At 43.1% G+C, this 23,486-nt stretch overlaps 1 protein-coding gene across 2 annotated transcripts; it reads left to right on the forward strand.

Annotated features, from left to right (window-relative positions):
- Nucleotides 1-2,289: 2,289 nt before the first annotated feature.
- On the forward strand, nt 2,290-23,413 carry MIER1 (MIER1 transcriptional regulator). Of its 2 annotated transcripts, none has more exons than XM_010716023.3 (12): nt 2,290-4,090; nt 5,366-5,511; nt 10,241-10,408; nt 12,871-13,003; nt 14,497-14,573; nt 14,886-14,958; nt 16,975-17,126; nt 17,669-17,750; nt 18,647-18,741; nt 18,825-18,952; nt 19,730-19,869; nt 20,357-23,413. In XM_010716023.3, the coding sequence occupies exons 2-12, from the start codon at nt 5,413-5,415 to the stop codon at nt 20,680-20,682; spliced, it is 1,473 nt and encodes a 490-aa protein (XP_010714325.1). In that variant the 5' UTR covers nt 2,290-4,090; nt 5,366-5,412; the 3' UTR covers nt 20,683-23,413. The 2 variants fall into 2 exon arrangements, with proteins under 2 accessions (XP_010714325.1, XP_010714326.1); XM_010716024.3 differs by having other exon boundaries at nt 2,298-4,090; nt 14,497-14,561.
- The last annotated feature ends 73 nt before the right edge of the window (nt 23,414-23,486 follow it).

Genomic DNA, 23,486 nt, shown 5'->3' on the forward strand with positions numbered 1-23,486 from the left:
AGACCCACAAGGTATGTTTTATCTGTGGTACCTCTCTTGGGTTCATTGCTTACCAGTCCAAAGATGTCTGAAAGAGACTGGCCAACTTCACTTCCATTTATTATAGCCATACACTGATGAATGTATTTGATGTGATTTTATTTTATTTTTTTTGGCTCAGTTGTTGCTGCAAGTGTTGTTCACCCTCTGAAAGCACCTAGTCCACATTTCCTGAGGTTCCTAAAAATACACATGCAATAAAAACAGTGACAGATTCTTCTAGTGTCACTCAAGCCTGATGTTTTGTTTAATGTCTTTTCTTTTACTGTGAGGTACGTTTTCTTCGTATCTCAGAATTAGTGTTTCCTTCAGGTGCTTCAGCTGGAGCATGAACAAATGTGCTCAGCTATGCTGTGACCAGGCAGCAAGACTCACCTGAATATTTTTTCACTCATTTGAACCCACGGTACGTTTGCTGTTACCTTTTTGGTGGTGCTGTGCATGGAATAGATTGTGTGTCACTCATATATTTTCAGAGTCCCGTAGTTTTTCTCTGCTGGCCTGTTATCTTTTTTTAAGTAGCAGTTCTTTGTTTCTGTGAATGCCCTTGAGGCAAAAAGTGCTTTGTGCTTCTCTGGATTGCTGCAACAGAAAAGGAAAAGCCAGTGAAGCGTACAGTACTATCCTTCTTTCACAGGAATTGCTGTTATATTGACATACCATAGCTTAGGACTTGGGATGCAATGACACCAATGCAGCCATATGATCTTTAACTACTGCCAGGAAATTTTCATAAGCAAATGCCCTCAAAGCCATCTGTTGTGCCCTGGCCACAGTCACGATTGCTTGGAGGCAAGGAAATGAGGGCTGTGCAGTCAAGAATTGCAGTTGTTGTCTTGGAACAGCTCTTTAATCACAGGATGCTCTTTCACCTTAGGTGTAGTGTTAACGGATGGAAAGGGACACTCCTGGTCTCCCACCACCCACCCTTCTCCTGGAGCCTTGCTTCGAGCTCTGCGGGGTGTCCACAATTGCAGAGATCCACATGAGAGTTTGGCTCACAAATAGGTTGGAAAAGTAGTGCTATTTTTCTCTGAGATTGGTTTGCTGAAGCAGCACATGCTGCAGCTTTCCGATTGCTGGACCTGATGACACAAGTGGCAGAAGCACATGGAGAGGTGGGAAGAGGTCAGACTACTACTTTTGGCAGCAGCTGGCCACAAATATAAAAGAGATGTAACATGAAACTGCATCTTTCTAGAAATAGAAGGCAGGAAATGATAGACAGTGCATCACTCACAGCAGAATGTATGAAATGCAGAGATGATAATCCACAAACTGGGACGGACTGAGTAGATCTGGTAGGCAGAGCTTAGCAGAAAGGAAATAGAGACCCAGAGGCTGTTCTCCTAAAATGTGCTCATGAAGTTTGTAGCAAAAATGAACTAGAACCTTCCCAGGGATGTGTCCACCCTGCAAGGTAGTCTGAGGTGAATGTGATGTTCTGGAGTTTGTTAGACTTTTGCAGATTTTCTATTTTGGTGTTCATATTTTCAGACTAGGGTTGCACTGGATATAAGCTTTGGAGTTGTTGAAAAGGCATGGGGTTGTTGTGAGCTCCAGAGGCATGGCAGTATTTTGGAAGCTGTGCAGGAGGTGATTGCATTGGAGGTATTTCAGCCTGCTGGGAAGGCTGGTGGCTTTCCTGAGCTATCGCCACGCTATTTCAGAAAATGGAACTTTGTTTCTTAAAGCTGGCTTGACTTTATTAGATGCTCTTTTGTCTTGCTATGGTTTCACGTCCACTCTCATCGCAAAAGGATTTCATTATGGTAAGCCCCATTGCAATACATATTGGAGCATTTTGTAGCTGCGGGATTGTGGAGGCAGGCAGAGGCTGCTGGAGGCAGGTGAGGCAAAGCAGGGTCTGCAAGAGCTGGATGATGCCCAGGGCTGTACTTGGTGAGGGTATGGGCATCTCTGGGATGCAGGCTGCACAGCCTCTTGGGCAATGTGTGCCCATGTGTCATCATGTTTAAAAGATGGGGAAAAGATTTTTTTACTGTATTTCAGTTTGTGCCCATTGACTCTTGTCCTGCTGTCGGATGCTGCTGGGAAAGGGTTGGCTTCGTCTTCTGCACGTCCTCCTGTCAGGTGTCTGTGCACATGGATTGGATTCCCCCGAGCTCTCCCTTGTGATTGAAACAAGCTCCAGCTTCTTACGTGTACATACAGATAGGTATATAAAATGTACATACAGGTTGTGTAAATACATACACACCTGCACACATAGGGAATTCATGCAGGTCCTTTAGGGTGGTGGCAAGTTCTTGATGGCAAAAGCCTAGCAGTGCTGCTGGGACTGGGGCTATTGCCCTTCAGGGCAGTGCTTCAGCCATACTGCGGTCTGTTTGCTTGAACTTCTGCCATCCCAAACTCACAGTGAGTGCTATACTTCCCTTGGGAGCCCTGCTCTGCTGCTACCCCCCTACAAGTGCCCACACCCTCTCCCAGCTGAGAGCCCATCAGCAGCCAGCTGGGGAGGAGTGCAGAGCATTATTTCTCCTTAGCCATAGGCTAGTACCAGGTAAAAAAGATACTGGCCATTAATAAATACGGCTTGAATGTTGGACAGAGGTTTTATTTTATCTTCAGGAGTGCTAGCTTGTGTAAGAGCCTTCTAAGAATGACTCATTCTAATAGCTGAGCAGAAAGAACAGTTTTTAGATGCCATTTGCAGAATTTATCATTTACTAAGTAACATAGTTTATCCCTTCAAGTAGATTTTTTAAGGGCTTTCTAGGAGGCTAAATCCAGCTCTCTGCTCTATGAGGGCAGAGGCATTTCTGGAATAATGTTTCATCATAAGTCACGAGATGGGCTTTTTTCCTTATGTTTCCAGGCCACTTCTGCTTTTCTGCCCTCGTCTCAGGGCAGCTTGGGGGCCAGGCGGTTGGTTTTGGGATGGTTGTACTGCCATCCTCCAGGTGTGCAGCTTCATCAGACAAACAGCACATAGCAGGGAGGAGCTGGTCGCTGTGGGCTGATTTTGGTACCCAGTGGCAGCTCAGCCTGTGCTAGTAATGCCTTGCACTGGGTGTTTTTCTAAGGTAATCTTGTTGCACTTCTAGCAGGACTGCAGTCCAGTACAGAATTATGTATGTGTACAAGTACCTATCATGAATGCACAAATCAAAGTTTTCCAAATGATTTCTCGGCCAAATGCAGGCAGTTTTCCCTGAAGGCAGCATTGTGCATTATGTAAGATAATAACATCCTTGATCCCAAGCAGAATCTCAGTTTCCAGAAGGCAGTGGGGAAGGAGGTACTGTGGCTTGCTGGAGTCAGAAGTCAGTCTTTCTGGCTTTGCAAAACCACTCCAATCGCTGTGTTCCTGAACCATTTGCTTGCATTTTCAAACCAAACAAGGGTTGCATGTCAGACATGCAAATCTGAGCCCAGGAGGGTAAGGATTGGCAAAGCTATAAGCAAGGGACAGCAGGATTTTGTGACAGAGATGTGTGATAAATGTAGGGTTACCAGACATGGGAGCCTAAGGATGGCTGTACACGAAGGTTATTGTGACAGTGAGTGTTTTTCTGTGTTTCAGAACTCGTGCTTGTTTTGTAGTCATTGATTTGCATCGGTTTGTTACAGTCACACTTGGGAAGAAAATCAGGCTTGCAGAGTATTTGCTGCTTTTTTTTCTTCATGGTTGTGTTAGAGATTAAATTGCTTTTTTCTGTTTGTACTATGAGGAATTCTCAGTGTGGCTTGTGCTTACCTTTTCAAAGTGTGCATTTAATTGAAATGTAAAGGAGATTCTTGTGTTAGCTAACAAGCAGTTTCAAACACAAATAATGATTTATTGTTTACCTTTTCAAATGTGAAGAATAAGTTGTTATAACTCGTGTTTCCACTGTCACTGTGATCTGTTGAATATAGAGCTGGGCTGTGGAAAAGGGAGTTTAGTACAGAGGGATAGATTGGGGTGGAGCTGCTCAAATCTCACCTTGTAACTTAAGTTTGGACGTATTCAACATAGAAAAATAATTTCCTGTGTTTTTTGTTTTTTTTTCTTTTTAGCCTTCTGTTGAGTCTTCAAGTCCAGGTAAGAATTTCTGACATTTCCTAAACTTTTGGGGGAAGAGGGTATACTTCAAAAATTCTCCCTCAGGGTCTTTTCAAGTTGTAACCTAAGGCTGTGGTCTGATGAGTTCAGAGCATGCATGGAGTCGAAGGGACTGTGTGCTCACACTCATGAGATAACACCACGGCTGTGTGGTCTTATACACAAAAGCAGCAAGGAAAGCAGTATTTTTTTTCCCTCTGGGCTTGTTAAGAATGAGGAGTTTCATGCCTTCTGCTTTTAAAACTGGTTATTTCCTGATATTTTGGTGTCCCGGAGTTCCTGGTGTTTGGTAATCAGCTGAAACATAAACTATGAATCTATTTTTTTTATAGCTTGATACTGCTCTAGTTAGTGATGTTTATTTCAGAGGATTTGGGCATCCTTCTGGTGGAAAAGCTTTCCAGTAATGACTTTAGCTGGACTGCTGTTGTCTCTGGAGCTCTTACTTCTTTTGAAGAAACCATCGATCCCTTGCACACCTCCAAGTACAAAGCAGAGCTAGCCCTAGCCCCCCTCTTGTGCCCATAGTGGTGTGGTGCCATCTTTGAGCTTTGCAAAATGAGATATAAGTTCATGGAGACGATGATAAAATGTGAGCAGGCCTAGAATGAGAACTCGGGTATTGCTGAGTTACACCTAATGCTGCCTCTGCCAAACCCGTCATTCATTCATTTTTCACTGTCACAAAACGTAACCACATTGTTCTGCATAGAACTGGCAAGAAAAACACATAGGGAAAAATAGCTAAGAGTTTGGCATCAGAAATAGAATCCATACAATTGTGAAGCTTATTTGAGGTTTACATTTTGGAAGAGTCATCAGATTGTCTTTGTAGCTGTAAACAGGAAAGCTTGCAAGGTATCAAGGAAACAACTGTCCCGAGTTTATATTTGGAGTGTGACTACTCCCAGTAGAACTCCTGGTGCAAACAGATTGATGATTATGTAGGAAATAAATCTTTAAACCCAGAACGTTTTACAGATGTTTAAGTAGGGCCCCGATGCGCAGTGCTGTCGCAGGGCAGGAGGTGGCTGCTCAGTGCTCTCCCCAGCCTTCCTTCCACGAGCACCCAAAGGAAGGCTTCTGCTGCCCTCTCAGCAGTGCTGCTGGCTTTCCCTAGATAAACGGGTCAGGGATTTTGGAGATATTTTGATTTCTCAGTCTAATTTGAGTATTCAAGAATCACCAAAATAAAAATATATTAAAAAAACCTAAACTCTAACTAAAAAAACTCTTTAAAATGTTTTCCATCAGGAGGTTCAGCAACATCTGATGACCATGAATTTGATCCATCAGCTGATATGCTGGTGCATGACTTTGATGATGAACGGACATTAGAAGAGGAGGAAATGATGGAAGGAGAAAGAAACTTCAATTCTGAAATAGAGGATCTTAACAGGGTAGGTAGCATTAAGTAGTCATAAAACATAATTACAGCCCACAGTCTTAAGCAAAACACGTGCAGGTTTTTTTTCCCTAATATTTGGGATTAAAACAAACCAAACCGCCCCTAAAACACTAACAGGCAAATAACATAGATGGGGAAAAGGGGCTGAGCTAAAGATGCAGTTCCCAAAAGTTGGGAGGAGGGGACTGCTACATAAATACTGAATAATGCGTAACGCTGGGCTTGTTTAGTTTCTTCTTGCATAAATGTGCTGGGATGTGATTTGCCTTTTAGAGCTAACCGGAGGCAAAGTGCGCTCCGCCTAAACTTGTGTCTTCCAGTCGTACTGTTTGCTAGAACATTTGCACTTGACTAGTGCATGTAGGTTTTGATTTTAAAAGATGTGGTAGTTTTACATTCCTTTTGCCATTCTATACAAACATTCATTCATATAACCCTGCAGTGGGGAGATAGGAGTACCTTCCTTTTTTAAGGTGGAGAAAACAGAGATGTAGATAAAGTGATTTGCTCAGTGCAAAAAGTTGTCAGCAGGGCTCGGCGTGGAACTCCCACATACTGATATAGTGATAAACTCATTGTAAAATATGTGTCTTAAGAAATAATTGCCTGTGAGATTTATTTGGCATTTTGAGGTTATGCTGTCACGTACTGCTTTAAATTACTTCCTAGCCAGGAATCATGTTCCTAAACTACAATCCGGGTTCATTATCAATGCAAAGTAATGTAGATACTGTCTGTGACCTCCCTGGCTGAAAAGGCTGCTGGAATAGATCATGAATGGTTTTTTAAATGCCTGTTTGATGTACAAATCCTGTTTAGCATAAGTGATCTTACCACTATGGCATTAAATTAATAGAGTACGTTTATTCTGCATTTTGGATGTAAATGATGATTTCTTGCTGGTGATTCCACGTTTGATATTAAATGGTAAACATAAAGATAAATAAATTGCACGCAAATTAAATATTTAGATTAAGTGAGAAATGGAGCTCCATGAGTACTGTATTTTTAAGTTAAAAATGTGTGTTTTACCTCATAACTTGTGAGGAGACATCTGGCTGTGTAATCCTACCACCACATCACACTGCTTTGTTTGTTAGTGTACGTCAGCACTCAGAGCATTCCCTCATGTCCTGGCTGCGGGCACTGCAGGCTTTTGGTTTCTGCACATGTCTGTGACAGGACAGCAACTGGTGTTGTAACTGAGCTCCTGTGCTGCTCTTCTCTGGAGGACGCCATCCCAGGCCGGCACAGGAACATCAGCCGATTGTGGGGGTGTTGAAAGTAGGGCTTTTACTGCCTTTCAGATGCTTTCACTCCAGCAGGATTTCTGCTTGTGGGATGGCAGGCCGCGCATCAGAGCTTGCTTCTCTCTCCTTTCTTGTCCTTCTCTTCTCATTCTTCAGTCGTGCCTTTTCTTAAACGCGGATGATAGACAGCCCAAGTCTTAACACTACTGGCGAGACAAGTGCTATCCTGTCTTTTCCTTTCCCCAACACTTACATGTATTACTTCAGATTTCCCCAGGCTGTGAATGTGCCAGATTTCCTTGCTCAGCTCTTTCGGAGGTGAGATGGCAGTCCAGTTGCACAGAAGCACCTCACTGGTTTAACTCCTGAGTGCCAGAAAAACTACACATTCCTTGGAGGATGAGAATCTTTTCTACTCACTGTTTGAAGCTCCATAATCCTGCTTTGTCCCTAGGAACAGCCATAGCAGATCTGTCCAGAGTCCTGCTTGCACTGTCCTGGCAGCAGTGCATGGCCAGGCCCCAGCATGCTGCAGAGAGGCACTTTTCTCTTCTCCCCCTGGATCCCACTTCTCAGGAGAGCTTCTGGGTTTCTTTAGTGTTGTACAGCAGCATCCTGGTCTCTTAAAATGAGAGACCCATATGTGGAGGCACACAGTGTTTCTCCCAGATACTCTCGCAGCCTCTGGCAGGGTACAGCTCAGGCACGTAGGGAACAGATGCTGTCTCCCTGTAATGCCTCTGTTTTTTCCCCCTCCATGTATTTGTCCATTTGATTTCTAACCTCTGTAAACTTTGTGTCCATGAGGCATGTGGCAGTGTTGCACAGTTCATTTGGTGTGAGGTACATTTGGTTTTTATCAGGTGTGTTTTGTGTTCATTTCAATGGTCGCCCCTGAGCTCTTCATTTAGAAGAGTGTAGTTGTTTCTCTTGCTCTTCTCTGTGCTCCTCCTTATGATGCAGTTCTCTGTTACACCACTCCTCCTCACCTACCTCTACTCCAGATACATGATTTATAACCCATTTCTTGTTACTAAACATCTCCCACATGAGAAATTTGTGTCATTGATCATCCACGTTACTTTTTTTTTTACCTCTATTTCTGCAGTGTCCCAAAACAACACAGAACTCAACTGTGGTATCGAAAGTGTTGCATCTTTGGGAGTAGCTGAGACTCGGAGCTTTTTGAACTGTCAAGGACTATGTCAGGACTCTACCTAGGAAAAAGGTTCTAAATACACCATGACTTTCCTCTAACATGGAGTAATCCACCAGTAGCATAATTCACACCTATCTACAACCCATAGTCAAGTTCTTTCTAGTTCTGGATCTGTACTTTCAAACAAGAGGATGATGAGGAGCAGCTCATGAAAGTTTTGCTCTCAAAAATGCACTGCAGGACATAAGTTTGGATTTCTATGACAGCTGTACTGTAAAGTTTTAATTATGGTCGCAGTCCTGTCATGTTGTCCGCATGTGTAAAACAGGAATTCCTCACTTCTGAGAGTTCACTGCATAAAATACAAGAAATTAAGAGGGAGAATGAGGAGATCAAGTGCCACATGCTCCACGTCTGTGTATATAGCTGAACTGAAGACTGGGCCAGTAAGTGGCTGAAAGGCTTAGTACTTTAAAGTAACACAGAGCGCATAGACAAGGAGTGCAGGTAACCCCATTACTGCTGTTTTCACACGACAGAGCTAACTACGCTTGCCTTTTGTAAAAGGTACTGCTGTGGGGATGAATTAAGCTCTTAGGAGAGGAGTTCAGTGGCAGAAGTGTGGGGCCAGCAGACAACTAATAATCTGATCATCAGCCAGGGCTTGCATTACATCCTGAGAAGTGGCGTTTGGAGCACCTCTGAATGATGAACAAGGGATTTGATCTCGTGAGAGAGGTGATTTTTAAATGCTCTTAGAAAATCCTCTGGGGATGCCATATCCTGCCCCTAAAGGAAGGATCCTGAGATATTGAAAGTACTGAAGTAACTCATCTGTGAACCTGGCAATTAATAATTTGTGTTAATAAAATGGAGGCAATCGATAACAGTTTGGGAGCCACTAAACTTGAGGTCTGTCTGTATCTTTTGAAGTATCTCTTCAGAACGGGCCAGAATTCTACATGTAAAGATTTTTAAACGACTACATATTTCAGTAGATTTTCTTCCCAAGTATATTTGCTTTTATGGACAACAACAGTAAACACTTTTTGATTTTAAATGAGGAGATGTGTGTATCTGTGAGCGCTGCTGTCTTCGCCTGGATGTCAGCTGACCCTGAAGATAAAGTCATCCATTATTCCCATCCAACCCCTCAATTTCATGTTGTATTTCTCCTTTGGGTAGAGATACAGAGATGGTGAGGTGCATTTTTTGTGTTATTTTGTGTAAGCTGAGGTTGTAGGGCTGCGTGGCACTGTTCCTATGGAGCAATTCCTCAAACAAAGGTTTAACTCCATGTTCAAGCCCTGCACTGCAAGTTCTGCCGACTCACATTTTCTCTATTTTTTTCTTTTTTAATAAATAAGCACAAAATGCTATACATTTTTTCAGTAGTTTTTGGGCAGGAAATGCAATATTTATATCAATTTATACTCCAGTTTGCTCTGCATATGTACTGACAAGTTTGTGGTGTGTAGACCACGGGTCATACTTGACAGCCAGAATAATGCATTCAAATAATCTTGGAGGTGTTCAAGACCAGGTTGGACGGGGCCCTGGGCAGCCTGGTCTAGTAGCAGATCTGGAGGTTGGTGGCCCTGCCTGTGGCAGGGGTCAGAACTCGATGATCCTTGGGGTCCCTTCCAACCCAAGCCATTCAATGATTCTGTGCATCTCTGCCACGCTCTGTCTCAAGGTCATCTTAGAGCTGGGCACAGAGCAGGCTGCAGGCTGCACGATTGCCAGAGCACACAACGCATGCGGGCGCCCTGTTGCATGGCTGGTTAGACATCAGACTCCCCCTAGGAGCCAGTGGCAAGCTTCATCTGATGCTGAAATGGGTGACAGCCATATTTTGGTCCCGTGATAAATGCGTGCCTTGTCATTTCATAGGCACGGATTCATCCCAGGATCGTAGCCATATAACCAGATGTAACTGCCACGTGACAGTCCTTGTGCTTTGGTCAGATAGTAGGCAAACACCAAGAAGGGCAATGGGGCGTACAGCCCCCTGGTGCCTTTTTAATGAACTCTGTGGGCCTGCTGAGAGTTTGTGATGCAAGAGTTCCACTGTAAGCTTATAAAGGATTAGGAAATAAAATATTCCATTGCGTAAAAGGCCACATGTTTTTACTAGAAGCCAAAACTTCTGACTGTCTATTCATTTTAGAGAAGCTATTCTTACTATACCTGGTCAGCAGTTATCTGTTTGTGTCGTGTTATGTTTAAAAAGCACACCTGTAAGCTGTAGAGCAGATGTGGGATGTGAAGTATTTTGGTTAAATGTCCAACTTTGTTTGGATGTTTATCAGGAAAGCGATATGCCAATCCAGGAGCTGCTTAGCCTTTATGGCTATGATGGCACCATTCCACTCCAAGAAGATGATGATGATGAAGATGAGGAAGAGGAAGAGGAGGAGGGAGAAGACGATGATGATGTTGATAACGATGACAACAGTGGCTGCAGTGGTGAAAACAAAGTAAGTGTTCGTGACAGTTTACAACTGATTTTCATACAGCTGTTCTTAGGTAGACAAGCATTCAAAGTGCCAGATCACAGCGGAAGTAAATCATCATACAGCTGATTTCAGATGCTCTATGTACTGAAGTCTAGCAGTTATTTTTAATTACCCTTTTATATTTCTCTTAATTACTCTGCATTTAATTTGCATCATGCCAAACTCCTGCTGAGGCAAATTAGAGTGCGTGTATACATACACCATCATGTCAGAAGGGATTATGCTGTCCTTCAGAAATACTGTCTGGTTTAAAAACTGGAATTTAAAATGCCTGAAGGTCCCTTTGTGGATATGGCTGAATGCTTGTTTCAAGATGAAAGCTGGTCTACTGAAACTGAACAGTGCAGTGTGGAGTTGCAGTAACCTCCAATGCTCATAGATGCATCTTTAAATTCAAGTCTTCTAACTTCAGCTTTTTAAATTGTATTTTTTTCAACCCAGGGGTACTTAGCCTGCTTGCATTTAAATTGTTAATTAAATCTAATGCTTCAAATACCTTCACAGAATGTAAAGTTTTGAACTTACAGTCTTTAGAATCCTGTCCTGTGTGCTCTTAAAACAAATTATCTGATTATAGAAGGGTCTTTTCTACTTATATATGTCATATGTAGTTGTACTAATCCCATCTTGTCATGGGTACAGCTGTAGCTTCTCCGTTACTGGTGCTGCTCAGTGTTGCTTCCTGAATACCATTAAAATATGGAAACCTTTGTACTGTCAGTAACAAAAAAATCCCATAGGCATTAATGGAAGTCGAATTACCTAATCTGGATTTAAAACGAATACATTTTCTTCTTTGACATTTACCCATTTTAGAATGTCTGGAATGAGACAGAAAGGTGAGGAATGACATGCTCGATTCCAAAAGTGCTGTAAAATATTGCTGTTTGCATAGGCTGAATAGTTCAAAAAGAAGAAAATTGCATAGATGTATTGCATTAGGAAGGCTTCGAGAAGTTAGAGATGGAGAGAAACAGGAATATGCAAAATAAAAGTAAAACACAAAAGCATTTGATTTTGTTGTGCACAGCAGCATTCACAAAGTCCCACTTCCTTCTTACGCCTTTGCTTCTTAATTACTTCCTGACAAAACTGCCATCTTCTGTGCTCTCCCGGCCTCCTTTATTCTGTCCAGTTCTGTTACTGGTTGGGTTAAGGTACCGCCCGCTTTTGTCTGAAGTGCATGGCTTTCCTGAGTCTGTCATTGCTAGGATGTTAGCAGTGAGAGGAGTGATGTCTGTCCCCCTGCAGGGGGACACTTTGCAGTATGCTGCAGAAGAGAACACGTTCGTGCAGCAGCAGGCCAGGTGGGGTAAGCAGAGCCCAGCCAGCAGCTCGGCCTGATTGCAGCCCCGTGCCTGCATTTGAACAGCACGTCTGTGTTGAGTTGCTGAGCCCCAGCTTGGGTAGGGATGGAACAAAGGTGATAAGGAGGATTGGGCACAAAGAGCACTGGCCAGCCTGTCAGGGTGTTGTGCCCTGGGCTGCAAGAATGAGTGCTATTGAATTACTCACATGCTTTTAGCAGAGAGGCAGTAAAATACATCTGTGGGGGTGGAATCGTTTTATAAATCATTCAGGCTTTCTCTGTGAGTGCACATCTTTCTACAGCTTATTTAGCTATACTGCACTTAGCTGTTTTCTATTTTTAAGCTGCTTTAAGCTGCACATGTGATTACACTGTGATGCTGTTAAAGGTACACATAAACATGCCCTGTGCCTGTGTCAGAGCTAGCAAGTAGAAGTACTTACAACAGTCATAAACCCAGACACAATTTGGACAACACGCACCATAGAAATCTAATGTGTTTTTTAACCATTTTCATCTTATTCTTCACTAATTATAATAATTGCAGTCATTGTTGTGACTTCTTTTCTAATAAGGAAACTGGTTCTTGTTTTTTGACCTTTTGGTGGCTGGATGTACAAACACACAGCGTGTCGAGCTGACCGATTCCTGTTGGATAGAACCACACTGTTGACATTTATTTTTGTGGAACGTACAGTTTCTATTTGACTGAGAAAAGTATCTTTGTACTGCTCTTTGTACTGAAAAATGGCAAGGAGGGGCTTTGAAGACTGAAGTAAAATGTAAAGTTAAATGAAATTAGATGAAAACTAAGGATTTGCTTGGCTCATTGTAAAGCTAGACATGGTATTCAGCTGTGCTTCAAGTTTCTGATCTGTGTGTTAAATTCGAGTGCTAAATCTGATCAGCTTAAAGTCATGGTCAATAAAGAACACGATGTGCTTACGTCTTCGTTATGGCTCAATGTGGACAGACTACACCCTGTACAACAGCCACTTGGAGTCAGATAATGAGTATTTGGTTTAGTATGTTGACAATTTTGGAAAAAATATTGCCCAAGTAGTGTTTCTCACACACAAGGTATAGCTGACCTCTTTGTTTCTTTATATTTCAGGAGGAGACCATAAAGGATTCATCAGGTCAGGAAGATGAGACACAGTCATCTAATGACGACCCAGCACCATCAGTTGCTTCTCAAGATCCACAGGAGTTGATTCGCCCTCGTCGATGTAAATATTTCGATACAAGTACGTACAGCTTAGCACTAAGCACAGCCACCTCAAAATGGTTGGTTTTTTGCTTACAGACTGCTCAGTTAGTTCACCAGTATTCTGTTTCTGAAGCATCCAGATACCTGTGGACGTGTGTTTGTTCTCTTAGCACTGGTTTGGATTACCATTACACTCAGTGGGCAACCAGAAATTCTTATTGTTGGCTGAACACTACAGCTTCTCCCCAGATAAGGTGTTCTCTGTAAGAGCAGATACTCTCTTCTTAAAGGATTAATTTGTGGAAAAATGTTTTGAAAAAGCATCTCAAACAGAGTAACTCCTTTTGTTCCATGCCACTCACATACTGGCTTGTACAGGTGTGCCCTTCAGGAAGAGATCCTTACACACCAGGTGCAGTAAACTGCTTCAGAGACTGATTTGTACAGTGAGGAATGTGATCTAACAAATACTCCTCTATGGAGTCCATAGCCTGTATGCTGCTATGCTGTGTGATGGCAGCATTCAGCAGTGAATCAGCAGCACCTGCCTGTTCCATGTGGTATTACCTTCGTGTTGGAGCTCTGGCTGCCTGCTCTCGCTCAGGACTGCGTTATTTTAATCCAAAACCGTCAAGGAACCTCAGCATGTAGCTGTGCAGAGGGCTGCAAATATCTTAAATGAGCTCTTGTTTTTAGACTTTATGTATTGCACTAGCTTTGGGGTTTTTACAGCGTTCAGCTATATATAAAATATGATTTGATGTGTAAATCAATTTAGTGCTGATGTTCTCACTTGCTGTATATGACCCAGGTATTGTGGTTGCTTTTGCTTCATTGTGAATGGCACCTACCCCATATCATAGGGCCTAAAATTGTTGTCAGCCCTTATCCTAAGTAATTTGATTGAAGCACTGCTTTACATCTCTGAGCAGAAGATCCGAGCCTACTAAATCCCAGTGAAGCTGACAGAAGCACCCTTGTGAATTTCTTGTGTGTTGTGCTGTAGTTTACCTTAAATTCAGTGGCAGCTGCTGTAAGGGAGAGAGTATGGCAGCAACAAAGCAGGGAGCTCATCGACAGTGGGGTTGAAATCCACATGTGGATGCTGAATGTGCATGCAAGAATACTTTCAGGATGTAACCGAGTGTAGTAAATGTGGATCATCTCAACTGCTTTGCAACTGGGTGAAGGAAAACAGACTGTTATTAGGAAGGACTAAAACTGATGGATGTATTCACTTGTGACTTCACTTTTCATAGCCTGCTGCGTATCTCGAGCTCTCTGTGTGTATGTATCTAAACACATACGTTGGGTGGGTCATTTTTAAGGCAGTCACTGCTGGAGCATTTAGCAGTGCCAGCCAATCTGCCTTCCGTGCTTCTGAGGTGTGAGATAAGGTGGCAGGGAGGCAGAGCTGGGCTGCAGCACTGCCTGTGTCCGCCCTTCACCCCACGGCACTCCTGATGGCTGGCTGCAGCCCCAGCACTGCCCCAGCACGGCTGTGTGAACATGTTGGCTCATTTCTCCTAGACAGCGAAATAGAAGAGGAGTCTGAAGAAGATGAAGATTATATTCCCTCAGAAGACTGGAAAAAGGTAAATATTAAGGTCGGTTATCAAACTCGATGTTCTGTGAATAATGAGCTGAGCTGCTGCCTAGTAACCTTGATCTATAGATCTCATAACTCTCATCCTTTTTTTCTCAACAAATATGAGTGTTTTTTAATGATAATAATGTTAAAGACCTCCCCAGAAAGTGAAAAATGCATTTCTCTGTAATGCTTATTTACAGATTTGTTTTAGATTTTGAGCAATGAAAGCTTTAAGAGACAAAGGATCATACAGACATATTTTCACTTGCTAACAAAAAACTGCAAGGCTGTGGTTGCTTAACTTTTTGTGTCTGTTATTTCAAAACAGGAAATCATGGTGGGCTCTATGTTTCAAGCTGAAATTCCAGCTGGCATATGCAGATACAAAGAGAATGAAAAAGGTGAGACTCAACACTGTTACTACTGTCACTGTGTGTCAGCTCATTTTCTAGTGGGAAAAAATAACAGATATGTTGGACTCACATCACATGTCTTGCACAATGTAACAGCTCTTTCAAATGAAGAATAGAGTCATCATCTCAAACTGTAGCTCATCGTATACTTCAACACCAGAGCTTGAGACTTGGAAGGGGAAGAGAAAAGTGATATTGCTGTCCTACTGAGTCCTTGCATTCTAACCAAGCTTTTCGTATCAGTTATGTTAAACAGAACAAACCAGGCAAAGAAGTTATGTGAAATGGATAGTAAAGAAATTATGCTGCTGGATTAACCTGTTAAAGAGGTGAAATGTCACCAGCAGCTTTGTTTTCACATCTTACAACTCTTCAATCAGCATTAAAGAACTTCTTGTTCTACTATTTGAGTGTTTTCCAGGAGCTCTTTTCCTCTTACAAGCAGAGCCTTTGGCAGTATGCTGTCAATACAATGAAGCAAGGAAAGGCAGACACACATAAACCCAGCCTGAGCTTAAAAGCAGGGATTTCCCTGCTCACTCAACCCATTACCAAGAATTTGTTCACACTGCAGGTTGGTTTGAGACTGCAGCTTTTATATGTTAGTTTTAAACTAACCAGTAGAAAACTCAGTGCAGCCTGAGAACCTGAGGACATACACAGTTATCTTGCTCCAGGTGCCAGGTTGCTGTAGCTGTGCTGCAGCCTGGTGCAGCCAGAAAATGGAAACGTGGTCACTCCTGGTCTTGGCCAAGAACAGGCCAACACTGGGGCTGACCCAGCTTTGGGCTTGGTAGCCAGAGAAGCTGAAAAGAATGTAGTTTAAAACCAAGTGAGAAGTCAGAAGCTTCCATGAAAATGGGAAAACAGTAAGTTAGAAAATACAAATACGTTAAACACAACTTTTTAGCTGTGAGGAAGTTGCTCCTTGCGTGCTTTCCTGCTACTGTCTAAAAATAGGGTTGGAGTTACGTATTTACCTGGGATGTGACAAATTATGCTTTATGGATTGGTCACCCGCTCTCTCTCGTGTTTACTCAGCTCTGAATGGCTTCTGGCCTCCAGCAATAAAAAAGAAGAGCTATTTTATGCATTGCACTAACCCACGTAAAACAGTTTCTCATAGCCTTGCACACGGCTCTGTGCAGGATGCAGAACCTATGTCATGGGCTAAAAGTGTTGAGGAGGAAAGTCAAATTTTCACCAGTGTTCTGGGGTTGTTGTAGTTCCATGTACCAGCAGGATTTGTTATCTGTTGCCACTTCTTTTTCTGTGTTTTAAATCTTTTTTTGCCAGGACTCCAGCTGGAATATGAATGTAACTTAGCTGAAGAGTTGAAAAATAAATATCTAGGAGTGTATGTTGAGTAATTTCATGCACATATCCCATCTTCTTTCTCGTTCTTTAAGAAGTCTGGTCCTCTTGGATCTGCCCCCATAAACAAATGCACAGAAGTTCTAGCACCTAAAATGAACCACCTTGCTTTTTGACTGCTCTGACATGCTCTTCTGAGGAAGGATGAGCCGAGTGTGCTGCATGAAGCTAATGGCTCTGGACTGTGCCTGGAGGATTTGCAGCTGCTATTAGAGGATTTCGACCAACAGGATTCAAAAATGTGCTTTCAGAATGTTTGTTTCTCTTCTGAAATCGTTTACTTTGCTGCCATCAGCAAAACTGCGCTGCTTAAATAGAAGAAGTGTAGGGTGGGGAGTTGTGGGCTCTGCTTCTGCTGCCTTGTGGTTAAGTAGTGTCTGTCAGGAGGACACACAGGTGGAATTGATGGAGTTTCACGTATGAGTCCTAGAATCCAGAGCAGAGATTGAAAGACAGTGCAAGGTGCAGTGTGTTGCTCACAGAATCGTGTCTGTGAGCTGGTCTTTCACCTGCCCTGAGGTATGGATTGGTGCTGATGCTCTGAGGTTCCATCAGTGATAGTTTGACAGGAGAGAATAAGCTTCCATATTGCTGTTTCAGCTTGCTTCTCTTTCTCCTCTGCTACTTCAGTGTATGAGAACGACGACCAGCTGTTGTGGAATCCTGATGTCTTACCAGAAGATAAAGTGATTGAGTTCCTAAACGAGGCATCGCGGCGCACAGGTGATGAGAAGGGCCTGGATGCCATTCCTGAGGGATCACATATTAAGGACAATGAGCAGGTAAATAACAAGAGGTGGCATTTTTAGTTTAGTATTACAAATGAATTATCCCTGTATTTTATTTTAATCCCAACAATTAAAATTGGGCTTGAAACAGCTTATTTGTTCCTTTTGGAAATACAAATATGATGGTTTTTTTCCTCTCAACCAGTTTTGAACCTCTAACTTTGACTTAACCTTGCTTTAGGCATCAGCACATAGTTTTATGTGTAGGTAATTGTGCATAAGTGAGTTCTTTCAATTGCAGTTTTTTTGAAGCTTCATGAATTTTCTTTTAAAAAAATTTTTTTTAAATGTATGCAGTGGCTAAAAATGTTGAAATATTTCACTTGAGTATATGCTTGGTTGTGTAGTTAAGAGCTGTGGAAATTTAACCAGGAAATAGTCATTGTGCTGTCTTAAACTGTAGTACGGTTCTTCAAAAAGTTTATTCTTCACCTTTTTTGCAATAAGTCTTAATGATTTATGAAGGATGTTTCTTTGGCACAGCATGAAATCAGTGTTATTTAGAATATTAAATGTATGTCTTTTTGTCTTTGCAGGCGTTGTATGAACTGGTTAAGTGCAATTTTGATACTGAGGAATCTTTACGAAGGCTGAGGTTTAATGTGAAGGCAGCCAGAGGTGAGCACACAAACTGCTTGAGCTCTGACAGTGTTACCTCCCCTTTGCTGTGTGGGTACTGCACACACAGCTGTTCTGTTACAGTGTGACTGCGTGCAAGCACGATGCATCAGTGCTCATTCAAGTGCAGCCTTCAGTGAATCTGTTCTCTAAGAGAAGGAAAATTAGCAGCTGTAGTATAAGCAAGCGAGTAAATTAGCTGTTAATTAAGCTTAATATTTGTATTTGTCGCTTTAATAACAAGTTAAAATTTAAAATGACTTCTTAGCAACTGCACTGTGCATTTCTTCAGCATTCTATTCTTTGTTCTTATAGCTCTACAGTCATTAAAGTCAGTGGAACAAACATGAATAAAATCACATAATTCATAGTTCTAGCTAAAGGAGAGCAGGTGTCCACACCTTTTACAGAGGTATGCCACTAAGAAGACCTCAGTCTTGAAGTTCTTATTGGAGATTGAAGCATTTGCTGTTTTATTATTGGTCTTTGTACTCATTACAGCAACAGCTTCTTCCAAGCAGCAGGGACTGTCCCAGGTCTGTGGGCAGTGCACTCCTGTGTGCTGTGCTCCCTGCAGTCCTGGGTGCTGTGCTGGCAGCAGCTGTCTGAGCCCTCCTTCCCCCTGCCTGCTCACTGTCCCCAGCTGGCAGAGCTGCTGGCTGGCGATGGCCCTGCCAACACGCCGCTTCAGCCAGCCAGCATTTCCCAGCTCCCAGCTGGAAGGGAGAATCTTCCTTTTTGTAGTGGTAAGCCAGATTTCTGGAGGTGGTTCTCATTAGTTTGCAGATGGCATAATAGACTTGAACACCACATGTGTTTTCTGTCACTTAAGTTTTCTGTCACTGACCGTATGCTTTTATGTTAAGTGTTTTCATTATTGCATTTCCTTGCTTTAGAAGAATTATCTGTTTGGACAGAAGAAGAATGTAGGAACTTTGAACAGGGGCTGAAAGTCTATGGCAAGGATTTTCATGTCATTCAGGCAAATAAGGTACGTGCTGATTTTAAATGTCGTTCTTGCTTTTTCTTTTGGCACGTGGAGTCATCAAAATGCTCACAGCACCTCTTTCCTAGGTACGAACAAGATCAGTTGGTGAGTGCGTAGCATTTTATTACATGTGGAAGAAATCAGAGCGCTATGATTTCTTTGCACAACAGACGAGATTTGGAAAGAAGAAATACAATCTTCATCCCGGCGTAACGTAAGATGTGCATCATTCTCCTGTGCTTTTACGTGCTGGATGTAAACTGTTCTTTTGTACTGCTCTGACTCTGAGGCGGAGGGACAGACTGGTGACACCACAGTCCCAGGTTGCAGTGGGAAAAAAGCCAAAGAAAAGCATACCAGTGTGTATCATGTCATTCCCAAAATACGTTTGTTGGGAGTTAGGCCAGCAGTTTGCATCGAACAGCTCTTTCCTGGAATGTGTTTTTTGGTTCAGTGTTTCACAAATGTAACACTTCTGCAAATAGGAATCATAGAATGGCCTGGGTTAAAAGGGACCACAATCATCACGTAGTTTCAAAGCCCCTGCTATGTGCAGGGTCACCAACCACCAGACCAGGCTGCCAGAGCCACATCCAGCCTGGCCTTGAATGCCTCCAGAGAGGGGGTATCCACATTCTCATGAGAGAATGTGTCATTTTGCTTTAAATACATGTTTTGCACTAAGGCATTAGTCACAAATCTCAGATGGGATTTTTGAATTATACTGTTTGGCCAAAACCATACCCTGTCACAGGGCTTTTTTCACTATGCATTCCCCCAGCTTTCTTACAGTTATCTATTCTTCCCGCTTATTAATACCAGTGTTTCTGTGAACATTGCAGAGCTACGTGCCGGACCACCAAAGTGAAACTGCAGTACATTCTCTGATTATTCTGTTAGGGAAGGGTGCCTTCCTTCCTTCCTTGTCGCTCACACACCCAACACAGTGAATTTTTTTGCACATGCTGAACTTGCTTTCTCTCTTCTGTAGAGATTACATGGACCGCCTCCTAGATGAAAGTGAAAGTGCAGCCTCCAGCAGAGCTCCGTCCCCTCCGCCCACAGCCTCCAACAGCAGCACCAGCCAATCTGAGCGAGAGGACAGCACCACCAGCAGCAGCAACCAGAACGGTGAGTGCCCACAGCAGAGCTGCAGAGCTCACATACTGGGATAAGTGATCATTGCTGCCCTGGGGAGGAGTTCCGTGCAGGAGATTCAAAGCACAGTGCTTGCCCCATGAACGCAGTTCAGTGTAGGGCAGCAAAGGGGTGGGAAAAGGGTCAAGGCATCATCACTTATCAGAGAGAAGAACCTTAAAAGTGGGTGTCAGGTGTTCTGAGGGATCCGGGGTAAAAGCTGTTGCAAGGAAGGAGGTCAGTGTTGAACTGGGCTGGAAGACTGGAAGCTCCAGTAGCTGCATAGATGGGGACGATTCACCTGCAGCTGTAGTGGGGGTGGCTTCTGGGACAAGGCTTTGGCTGCTCTTGCTTCTAAGGGCAGAGGACATGAACCCAGTATTGACCTTTGTGTTCTGTGAGCTTCTGCTTTATTGTTCTATGCATTTATTCTGCTGCTGCTGCTTCTGTTCTTTTTTCTTATGGTGTGTCTCTACCACAGGGCTGTCTGCTAATGGACCGGGAGAGATAGCAAGTAAGGATGAAGCAAAACCAGAAGGACTGCACGTCAACGGACCTACTGGTGGCAAGAAAACCCCTCACGCAGATCTGGATACAAATGGGTATGAAACTGAAAGTCTTTCCCTTGACCCCAAAGTTGCTCATTCAACTTCAAGAAGTGAAAATGATTTTGAAGAAAAAAATGAAAGACCTCTAAAAAGAAGAAGAATTAATAGCAATGGTAAAGAGAGTCCTGGTTCTTCAGAGTTCTTCCAAGAAGCAAACTCCCATGGGAAGCTGGAAGAGCTGGAAACATTGGATGACTGAATAATAGGAGCAGATTTTATTCCTTGGAGTAAATCTTGGGTGTCTAAAATTTTCAGGGTTGATGGGTTACCTTGCAGAATCCAGTTCCATAAAACACTGCTGAGATTTTTCTAATAGCTTCTGGTCAGCTCCGCAGATCTGCTTCTTTGGTTGTGTCAGTGCTGAAAAGCAGCAGCAGAATATTCTGTTCCTGAGGTGCCAGCTGCAGCTCTGGGAACACAGAGGCACTTAGGAGCATTTGAGAAACAAATCAGAGATTTTCTGTCAAAATGCTTCCAACCAGCAGGAAATTGGGTGTAAGTTGATCTGAGCGTTGCACAGGTGAACAAAGCAGGGGCTGGTTACAATTTCTGATCGTTGGGGGAAGTTAAAACGAATCCCAAATCCCAAGACATGCACAGAGTGGGCACAGAGACTCCTAACAGAGAGCAGCACGTGTCACCTGGCTGGTAAGGAACCCGCACGAATCCTGAAAGTTACGAGCACAACTATTTTTATATATAGAAGTTTTAAAAGGTAAATAAACCAGGTCAGGTTTGTCTATGTAAAATTGTTGACATCAATGATGTCTTTCCATATTCTTATCTGGGCTAAAGAAATACATTCTGTATTTTTCCAGATTTCTTTGTAGCCTTTGAAAGATTTTTACAGTACTTAACGTCTTGATCAAACTGTCCTTTCTTAAAACAAAAGCTTGTATAATTTTCTTAGCTTGTACAGTTGGTAAACTTTTATGAGAGAATTAATATCCTGAGTCTGATGTCAGCTTCGTTTTATTTTGCTGAAGTCTTTTCTAAGAAAAAGAAAAAAACCAACCACAAAAAAAGAAGAAGCCAAACCAAACCAACTGACCTAGAAAAAAAAATGCTTCTCAGGCACCAACGTGGTGTTGTCTTCTCTAAAGCAGTAAGTCACGAACATCAAGAATGGTTAGAAGTCCTTTGATTTTAAAAAGTTGCTTTTTCTTACTTGTTTTGTGAGAGCAATGCGAAGGATTTGTTAGGCGCGGCGCTCGCCTTGCACAAGTCCTTCTGCTTTCCTTATGCATTTCCCCTTTTATTTTGAGCTCGGAGAAATTTCCTGTCAGCCACACGCTGCAGTTTGCCACACCGTGGTCGCTGAGGTCAGCTGTGAGATTTTCACCTCCGTGTCAGAGGAGAGAAGGGGATGGGTGAGGCGGTGCCAGCAGTGGGGCAGCTGCCTCTGAGCACTCAGACCCCCCAGGGGTGGATGTTTCAGAAGGAGCAGCGCCGCCATGTATAAATGCATGGCACAGAACAGATGCAGCTGTACAGCTGGGGTGTAGCACATCACCTGCTGAAGGAGGGAACTGGCACCAAAAACTCTGGTGCTGGGAGCTCTGCCACTGCACGTGGCATGGGGTGATGCTCACCTTCCCACCAGCCCCAGCTTAAGGTTGTTGATGTAGGGTTACATCCATGACACAGAAACATCCTTGATATCAGTGTGTGTTTCTCTTAAAGGAACAAAAACCTCAAGTTTTGTTTTTTGGTTTTTTTTTTAAGCTGCAGCTACACATCCTGCTGTATGAAAAATAGGAAAAAGTGTTCGTATAATTCATAATCTCGTCTCCTCCTGCACTTGTTTTCACTGAAACGATCTTATAAGTTTATGAGGCTTCACAATATCAGCTTTAAACGTGTGGTCCTACGGTTGGAAAAGCACCTGCACAGGGCTGTGCTCCTCAGCCACGTGCACTCACTGCATGGTGAGGGAGGAGCTGCAGCTCTGGGTGCAGCCCAGCTCTGCCAACACGAGGAAGCACAGTGCTGTAAGCTGCTGTGATGTGGAGCAGACACCCACCTGGGATTAGGCGCAGTTGTGGGAGGCACACAGGTGGGGGATGGTTCCTGCTCATCCCACAGCAGGGCTGGGCTTCCAAGGAGGTTGCTGTTGGCTTGGCAATCTCTTTCAGTAACAGAAACCCAAAGTGTCGCAGCCTTCCCATGGAGATGGGCTCTGGGTGGCTGCAGATCTTCTTTCCTCCTACAGCCCTATTTTCTATTTTATGGTTACACATTTTTGTTCGCGAGTTGGAAATACTTCCAAAAATTTATAGGAAAGTTTATAAGTAAGTTTATAAGTACATAAATTGTCTCAGGCTTGTGTGTGAAATACAGCACCGTGTATATTTTCAGGAACGTTGCTTTGTTTTTCCTTACCTTTTTCTGATGATAATAGAAAAGACATTCCATAATCAACAAGTACGTAATGCTCAGCTAGACTTTAAGAATATTTAATTATAATTTACGTTTTGTTCATGCTGGTGTTTTATATGCAATACTTGTTCACGTTCTTCAACCTGCAGCCACTATCACTTGATAAGTCATTGCACTACTAAGGCTATTTAAATTAATTCTAGACATTTAGCGACCGGTTTCATTTAGAAAGCATTCAGTACAAGTGGAGCCCAGAAGGTACTGAACTCGATTCCAAGCTGCATGGGACAGAGCACAGATCACAGCATGCCATGCAGGTCGGGGCTCCACGCGGCCTGAGCTGCAGCCACTGCAACTGAACGGAGCTCCACGGGGTGCCTGAAGGGTGGAAGCGGTGTCAAAGACAAGGGACACAGCCACGCAGACTTCACAATTGGTTTTTATACGTTTTGTCACACATAGTAATTTTGCACTGTTAGTACTTCCCCTTGTCTTAACCCTGTTCCCTGTCTGCAATTCTGAGAAAGCTTATTAAAATATTTTTGTAAACATAATGTCTGCATCCCCAATTCCTGCGCGGTGCCATCGGAGCTGCGGCCCAGTGATGGGCAGAGCCTTCCTGCA

This window comes from Meleagris gallopavo, chromosome 10, assembly GCF_000146605.3.
Source record: "Meleagris gallopavo isolate NT-WF06-2002-E0010 breed Aviagen turkey brand Nicholas breeding stock chromosome 10, Turkey_5.1, whole genome shotgun sequence".
Classification (NCBI taxonomy): domain Eukaryota; kingdom Metazoa; phylum Chordata; class Aves; order Galliformes; family Phasianidae; genus Meleagris; species Meleagris gallopavo.